This window comes from Sprattus sprattus (genome assembly GCF_963457725.1).
Source record: "Sprattus sprattus genome assembly, chromosome: 13".
NCBI classification, from domain to species: domain Eukaryota; kingdom Metazoa; phylum Chordata; class Actinopteri; order Clupeiformes; family Clupeidae; genus Sprattus; species Sprattus sprattus.
In genome coordinates, this window is record NC_137911.1 from 29203163 (window position 1) to 29212477 (window position 9315).

Below are 9315 nucleotides of genomic sequence, written 5' to 3' on the forward strand. Positions count from 1 at the left end.
CTGACTACAGAATACTTTAAGTCCTTTGACTATCATACCCTTAAATACCCATTTAATTTATTAAACATCTGCTATAATAATTAATCACATGGACAGTGGTGTTTATGATAGAGATCACACAGTAAAACAGACATAGGTATCACCTAAAGAGGGGGGGTGTTTCCTCCAGATTGGGCCCACAGGGACCAGAACTCTCATGTTTCTGATATCCATGTTAAGACGAATATATTCAACTGCAGGACTGAGACCACTGTACCATTCAGACTGATACTATTCGAATGAACCCAAACATTTCAAAGTAATCATCAGCTAATACAAATCACACTTTTCCTGCCCTTAATTTAACCTTTGCATGGAAAAGCACAAGGAGAAGACCAGGTAGTAGACAGGTAGTAGAGATAAAACCACCAGCAGCAGTGTGGGAAAGTCAATGAAATGGAACAATGTAGTTATGGAATGTTGTTAAAGGCATAATCTAACAACAATTTACCCACACCTAATGAGTAATTGCAACTAGAAGGCCATTCGTGTTTTTACAATCCAAAGATTCCTGGCTTGCCTTACATATCATATATGGGCCATTCTACCGAATTTGTGTAATATGCAGTCCCTCAACAATACAAAATATTTACAAAACAATTAGGTATTTAGGCATAGATATTTACTAAGAAAATGTTATGGTATATATAAACCCAATGCATTAAATGAGATAGTGATAAGCTAAATATATACAAAATCATCATTTAAAGGGTACTTTCTATTGGGAAGTAGCTTTCCCCAACCCTGACATCTAAATTTCAATGCCTGTAAATAACACTTTTAAACAGAACTTGGAATATTTAGATTTATTGTGGGTTTCATTTTTAAATCAATTAACTATACTCAAAAAAATCATGTCCCCACTTTTCATGTCACTACCGAAACACAAGAGTTTTAGTCCATTGGCTGAGCCTGTGTTTTAGCCACGACCCTGCATTTTTGACCATGCAGTGACACTGCATCCCTGTCCCTCATGGTTGAATGGTAAGTAGCTAAATCCCATAGTTTTTATATAAATGTGTTCCAAAGTTTGAAAATCGACGTGTAACCTTAAGAATTGTCACTACCGAAACCCATGTTTTCTTCAATGAATTAAACCTTTTGGGGTTTCATGCAAAATCTTATGTTTGTATGTGTGTACACCTCTTCAAAGATTTGTTTGCAAGCTGTGTGCCTGCTAGAATTCTTTATTTATGCTTAAAGTTAGCTAGAATTGTCACTACCGAAAAAGTCACTACCGAAACATATGGTAGTGACCTGGGCCTCGCTTCCCGATAACGACGTATTTTCATGGCCTACGTGGATTTTGGCGACATAGTAGACTCAGTAACACTTTCTATTTACGAGCGTTTCCCGAACATCATCTTAAAGTCAGGTGTTCTTAAGTATCTCTTAGGGTGGAGGTCGCCTGTTCATCGATGTCAGACGAGTCGATTTTCTCACTTGTGTATACATGGGTTTCTCGGCTACGTCATCACTGGTTGCGTGCGCAATCTCGCAGCAGAAAGAAGCAAGATAACGTTGAAGTGGATGAGAAAGCTGTGGAGGAAGGCAACATGACAGGGAGTTGTTGTGTGGTGAACTGCTCTAACAGAGTTGGTAAGATGTTCAGTATACCTAGGAGGAAGCATCCGTTTGCCAGAAAAATAAAATATCAAATCAAATCAAATATAGAAAAAGGCTCAACAATGTACAAGGTTACGTTTGGGAATATGTTGAGGGTGTGTGCAAGCATTCATGGCAACAGAATAGGGAACGGTAGGCTAAATAAGGAATAAACAATACATTTAAACTGGGCTTTCTGTATTCATTTGTATAAGGGTAGATGGCTTTCTGCCGCGGATTTGTGCGCGCAGCCTTCAATGTTTGTATACAAGAAACCCATGTATAGGCTCATGAATGAAGTTCCAATATAACAAGCGTCGACATAAGAACAATACCTCAATAAATATATAAAGGCTAGCGGGTGCCACCCTCTTGATTGATTTCCAGCCCGGCAATGACATGTCAATTTCCTAATATTGCAGCCTAACTACACAGTCAGAAAAGCCATCTCCTTAGTTCAATAACATATTATTTTGAATAATCTTTATTTTCAAATACTCAATATTCTTTATTTCTATTTTGATGGGAATAGGCAGGTGAAACAATGACATTCTCATGATGTGCTATACACAGAAACATCGTTTGGATTTCTTCTATAATAGGCCGAACAACGCCCCTGGTGGATTGCATCGCTAAGTGTGAAGTTACTACTGGTCCTGACCACACGTAGAATGCTTCTCAACGAAAGATAAACTTAAGCTAAGTGCGGCGTCGGGAAACCGCTCTGCAACGTAGGATCCCTCTTACGACCGATTTCAAGTCCTTTTTCGCGTTCGGGAAACGAGGCCCTGATGATTTCGGTAGTGACAAAATTAAATGGTTAGTAGTTCAATCCAATCATTTTTAAATAAATGTGTTGTGTGGACTAAAGGGCGGCCCAGAGGGCCTTTTGGAAGATTTTGGGAGAGAAATGAACATCCATCCGTCACTACCGAAACAGTGCAGTCACTACCGAAACAGTGCAGCACTACCGAAACACTGGATGTTTTGTAAAAAATTCAGTATATTGAGTAATCAACTAAAATGTTATGATACTGATTGGATTAATGTTGTTCAATCAACAACTCTGGAATCAAAATGATCAGTATTTTGCATTTTACAAAGAAATATTGCACTTAGATTTTGATGAATTGGATAAATTGAACTTGAAAATTTGGCAAAAATTTAATTTTTATGGATTTCATTGTGAAAACCTTCAAGAAATATTTGTAAAAATACTCTTCAGAGAAGGGAAGGAAACCCAATCGCAACAGGTCAATAATAATACTTTTTTAGTATAGTTAATGTGATGTTTCGGTAGTGACGATTTTTGGAAGAGGAAAAACATTCCAACACATTCTGAAAATACAATATAAAAATTGACTGTTCTTTTACTAGATATGTGTACTTTAGATATGGTACAATATACATACGGACAAAGTTTTGGGAATAAAACATAAAAAAATTCAAAATATTTCCGACCTGACTTTGCACCAATTCGGTAGAATGGCCCATATACGATATAAAAATGAATTTTGCCTATATGAATTTAACATACTTTTTTCAACATGCAATCAGGCTTGTAGTCTGTAAAGGTAATGTTATGTTGCCAAGTGGTTCAGGCTGAAAAACTGCAAACACTGGTTGGAAGAATACTGTGTTGTTAGTAATATTAACAACAACACCACCAATATTTATACAAATGACGATGACAGGAATGACAGGAATGACAGGAAGGACAGGAATCTGAATCTGAATCTGAAACTGAAACTGTAAACTGAACTCTGTTCTCACCAAGTTCTAATAGTTTATTCTGGTTCTTCTTCATGTGCCATATTAATCTCTGTATGCCTTCTGATTGCAGCAGCTCATCTCCAGTGATCTGACCCAGTGCTGTTGTCATCTCCTCCATCACCTTCATCACAGGCTCCAGCAGGATCTGGTGTCGGGTCTGCAGCTCTGCCACGCTCCCCACTCCACACAGCAGCCCCAGCTGATGGACAGCTCTCCTCACTTTAGCCTGAACATCAGCAACAACTTCCCGCTTCACAGACACACCCCGCTGCTTGGCCTCCATCTCACGAATCTTACAGTCAACCTCTTGGATGTCTTGCTCAGCTTTATGGATCAAGTTCCTGTATTCAGACACTTTGCCAGAGTATGAGCTCACCTGAGATTCACAGTTCTGTATCTCCCTCCTAGCGGTGCCTGCTGCTTTAGAGGCTTCATTCATGTCTATTTGACCACCAATCGCCATAACTGGGCCTGGAAATCAGTAAAGTGCGTTTAAATCAGTACTGAGAGCAAAGATAACCTTTTTGTATTTACACTTTATATTGATGATTTACTCACCAACAAACCAGCCCACAATTGGGATGAATGAAACACCGATCCCAACATTCCTTATTGTCTCTGCATTTTCTCTTCTCTGTCTCTGTGTACGCAGGGTGTCTTCTGCTGACTCCAGGTTTCTCTTCTCTGTCCTTAGAGCTTCACTGTAACTCTGTAAAGAGGATTTGTGTGACTCCAGCTGTGCTTTAAATGTTCCTAACTCGCCCTTGCTCCGCCTTTTCTGATTGGTTAATTGACTCTGCTCTGCAGTGAGTCTCTCAGTCTCCCAATCCAGGCGTTGAAGCTCGTTTCCGGCTACCAGCTCTGACTTTTCCATCTGCTGCTTCATGTTTTCAATCTCTTGTCTGATATAATGAAAAGTCTGGCATCCAGGAAGGACTATGTCTACATTGACCATGAGGAGAATGTCCGAGACGTTGTTGAAGGACTGGAGCCCACTCTTCAGGGGTCCAATCACAGCCTGGGCCAGTTCCCTCAACTCCAACTGCAGCAGCCCTACAGATCTGGGGGTGCAGAGAGGTAAAGGGTTAAGGACAAACTGAACAGGCAGACCTCAGATAAGCTAAATGGAGCCCACTGCTACATTATAGTGGCATATTACCTAACAGGTCAGCTAGTCACATCGTTTCAGTCTTTTTATTTCACAACTAACTTTAACAAACCTGAAGGACACAAGACTGATCAATTCAAATATCAGTTTCATTCACAATTTGTATTACATTTTTCAGTTCCCTGTGGGTACAGAGAGGAGGGGGTTTAAACTAGCCCCCCAGCTCTCATTCTTTCACAGTAAGTTCAGTCAATGCCTATGTCGTATAGTATGGTGGAATACTTATTACTTCCAAATCTTTCCCCCAACAACATACAGTACAATGTTTCCCTCTGACTGTAGTGCCTATCACCATTGAACAGACTGATTATAAACCAATACAATAGAAGCATATATGACAATATTTAAGAAAAGGATTTGTAACACACAGTTTCTCCACTTACTCATGTGGTGAAACCGCCTGGATGTTTCCTGTAAGATAAACACAAGGCCATGTTAATACACTAAAACACATTTTCTCATTGTTCAACTTTTTCCCCAGTGATAAACGTTAATCACAGATATACTGTGTTCTATACTTTAGTATTAAAAATCGCAGAAATATATTCAAAGATAAGGTGACACAATGGCTGACTGAAAGTGAAATAATCCCCACTTCTGAAATAACCTCTAACTTTGCTGAAAATAATGGTGCTTCCAAGCCTGATGAAAATGGTACTGCTACACAGGAACACCTACAGCCACAATCAACTGCAGTAGGCCTCATTACAGTGCCAGGAGATGCACAGGACAATGTAAGGCCCAGTGACAGCATATCAAACGTGCCATCTATGTACATGTCCAGGGACTGTGAAACTCAAATAGAAGAAACAACAATATGTGCCCTATGGAAAATTCTGTAGTACAATTGGCAACCTTGACTCTTTTTCAAAATAGTGATAGCATTTTAATAATGTAAATTCTGTTTTTGCATGTATGGAATTGGCATCTAATGTCATGGTTCAGGCCAGTACGTCTTCCTGGTTTGTCTTGTTTGTTTTGTTCCAGTATAAGGGATGTCTGCACTATGTGCTTGTGACTGACCTGTCCTTGGCAACTTCCTTGTTTGAGAATTTGAGATTGTTTTTTAATCTGTGTGTTCCTGTGTCTCTTTGCCAGATCTTAGTTTCCTCTGTGATCTTACGTCCCAGTCATTTCCCTAGTGTATTTTACTTCTAGTGCAGGGGTCGGCAATAGGCCGACCGCAGTCCGGGTCTGGACCCAACTGACGTCGTCTCCGGACCGAGACACAATTGCAAAAAAAATCAAAAATTAATGATAATAATACAAAAAAAAGTTTTTTTATATAATTTTGACCAAGCGGTTTTAACAACTGATGTTTGAGTGACTTTTATTAACCTGTTAAATACATTAAATTAACCATAACTTTATGGTAGGCTATGTTTTTGTAACTTTATAATGCCAGTAGCCAATCAGATGATAGCCTACTCTACGCAGCACGGGCTCGCTGTTAAAGCTGCAAGCTGTGGGACTGGTGCACGCACGAGCTGCAGACAAATTGACTGAAGAAAAGAGTGCGTGTGAGTTGAGAGGGAAAGCAAAGCAAGATTCATTGCAGTTCGTGGTTGAAGAGAAAGATGGCATGCTCTAAGAAGAGAAAGGTAGACAGCGAGAACCGAGTGGACAGACGTGTACATGTTCATTCTGCCTGCGCGCAACTGTAGTGCCTGATATGCTCTGAGACGGTTGCACTCGTCAAAAGCAGCAACGTGAAACGCCACTACGATATGAAGCACAAAGAATTTGATCAAAATAACCCTCCCAAAACTCCTGAACTGCGAGCACAGAAAATACATGATCTTAAAGCCCAGTATGCCCGATCTACCGTCATCCTGACTAATTAATTCACTGCCCAACAACGAGCAAACGAGTGCATGAGTGCTCTAGCTGAAAATTTGCTAGGGAATATGCTGGACACTACGTTTAATGGTAATATGGAAAAACACAATAAACACTGTTGAAATATTATTGAAATGTAGACCTTCATTTGATCTGAGTTGTTGTCAGTTGTTGACCAAACAGACACTGATAGCGCCTAAAGTACTTATATTGGCTAAATATGCCCCTGAATCATAATGCACACCTTGACTGTTGGTACATAAAACACATGCAGTCCTATATCAGTGAAATCAACGGTCATAAAAAATGTGTGAAGCTTGAGGAACATTTTTGAAACTGGACCCCTTAGAATTTTTATTGGATATCCCTGTTCTAGTGTAACCGACATCTGCCTTGTTTAAGGAACCCTGCTTTTGCCTTCTCCCTATCGGATTTGTCTGCATGGGGTCCGGACTGACTACTGGAACACCGAACCTCATCTACTCCAACCGCTCAGATCTCAACCAATCATCTCTACTCCTCATTCACCAGTCATCAGATCTCATCCAATCTGCTCTACCCTCTCAATCACCAATCAAATCTTAGCTAATCATCACTGCTCCATTCTCTCAATCACCAATCATCATTTCTCGGTCATCACTCACACTCACCCAGAAACTGGACAGAAACCTCCATTCTCATCCTCTCTTCATCAGTTATCATTCTCGCCACTGTAATGCGAGAGTTATATTAATAACACAAAAATACACTTATACATCAGTTAGGTCTGGTCAAGCAATTTAAAAAGGTATGATTGGACAAGAAGCATTCCATGGGTGGGGAGATCCTGGTACAAACCCACCCATAATCTTCTTCGCTAGTAATCTGTAATCTAATCTCTGAACCAATGGAGACTAACCCACACTACAATAATCTTAATTCACTCATTACATGAAGACAAATGTATATTGATAATACAGTATTGTGCATGTGTCTGTGTCCAGTCATTCACAATGCTTCAACATTAAACTTATCTGTGTGTTGGTGTGTTTTGGTGTTTGTACTGTCAGTGACTCTCTGTGTGTATGTTTGTCTGTGTATTCTCTGATACTTACCAGATAGCCCACCTAAAGAAACCAGAAGAGGAGATGAGATCATTAATGAACCCAATGGAGACTCACACTACAATGATCTTCTTTCCCACATTACGTAAGGGATAATGTTTTGTCCGGAGGTCAATATCCAAAAATAAATCCCGACAGCGCGAACAGCACTCTGATACACAGCGGAGTTGTTGTGTGTGTGTGTGTGTGTGTGTGTGTGTGTGTGTGTGTGTGTGTGTGTGTGTGTGTGTGTAGTCCTGATAGCCCCATACCCCACATTACTGTGTGTGTGTGTGTGTGTATAGTCCTGATAGCCCCATACCCCGCATTACTGTGTGTGTGTGTGTGTGTGTGTGTGCGTGTGTGTGTGTGCGTGTGTGTGTGTGTGTGTGTGTGTGTGCTAAAGAAACCCAAAAACACCAACTCCTCTCTGATACTTACCAAATATACTACCTAAAGAAACAAGAAGAGTAGATGAGATAATTAATGAGCCCAATGGAGACTAACTCACACTACAATGATCTTCTTTCACACATTAATGAAGACAAATGTATATTGATAATACAGTATTGTGCATGTGTCTGTGTCCAGTCATTCACAATGCTTTAACATTAAACTTATCTGTGTGTTGGTGTGTTTTGGTGTTTGTACTGTCAGTGACTCTCTGTGTGTATGTTTGTCTGTGTATTCTCTGATACTTACCAAATATACTACCTAAAGAAACCAGAGGCAGAGATGAGATCATTAATGAGCCCAATGGAGACTCACACTACAATGATCTTCTTTCACACATTATATGAAGACAAATGTATATTGATAGTACACTATTGTGCGTGTGTCTGTTTCAAGTAATTCACAATGCTTCAACATTAAATGTATCTGTGTGGGGTTTGTACTGTCAGCCTTTCACATATTACATCAACATCATGTGACCATGGTTCCCACACTTTAGCAGGGTGTGTACCCCTGTGTAGTCCTGATAGCCCTATACCCCACTTTACTGTGTGTGTGTGTGTGTGTGTGTGTGTGTTTGTGTGTGTGTGTGGTGTGTGAGTGTGTGTGTGTACCCCTGTGTAGTCCTGATAGCCCTATACCCCACTTTACTGTGTGTGTGTGTGTGTGTGTGTGTGTGTGTGTGTGTGAGTGTGTGTGTGTGTGTGTACCCCTGTGTAGTCCTGATAGCCCTATACCCCACTTTACTGTGTGTGTGTGTGTGTGTGTGTGTGTGTGTGTGTGTGTGTGTGTGTGTGTGTGTGTGTGTGTGTGTGTGTGTGTGAGTGTGTGTGTGTACCCCTGTGTAGTCCTGATAGCCCTATACCCCACTTTACTGTGTGTGTGTGTGTGTGTGTGTGTGTGTGTGTGTGTGTGTGTGTGTGTGTGTGTGTGTGTGTGTGAGTGAGTGAGTGTGTGTGTGTGTGTACCCCTGTGTAGTCCTGATAGCCCTATACCCCACTTTACTGTGTGTGTGTGTGTGTGTGTGTGTGTGTGTGTGTGTTTGTGTGTGTGTGTGTGTGTGAGTGTGTGTGTGTGTACAACTGTGTAGTCCTGATAGCCCTATACCCCACTTTACTGTGTGTGTGTGTGTGTGTGTGTGTGTACCCGTTTAGTCCTGATAGCCCCATACCCCACATTGTAAAGGGTCTCACCGCGCTTCCTGTCTTTATATTTATGTGTAAAGTGTGTGTCTGATGGGGTGTGTCTCTGAGGGTGGTTGTAGTGTGTTTGTGGTTGTGTGTGTGTGTGTCTTAAATGTGACAGTTCTCAAGCCAGAACTTCAATAATCAATCTCAACACTAAGCTCTCTGTTTA

At 40.6% G+C, this 9315-nt stretch overlaps 1 protein-coding gene across 1 annotated transcript; it reads right to left on the reverse strand.

The window, feature by feature from the left end:
- Positions 1-2419: 2419 nt before the first annotated feature.
- On the reverse strand, positions 2420-7148 carry LOC308374164 (uncharacterized protein). The gene is made up of 4 exons (XM_080849874.1): positions 7075-7148; positions 4969-4996; positions 3976-4478; positions 2420-3888 (listed from the first exon to the last, which is right to left on the reverse strand). Exons 1-4 carry the CDS (start codon positions 7124-7126, stop codon positions 3296-3298), a joined length of 1176 nt encoding a protein of 391 aa, XP_080706000.1. The 5' UTR covers positions 7127-7148; the 3' UTR covers positions 2420-3295.
- Positions 7149-9315: the final 2167 nt, after the last annotated feature.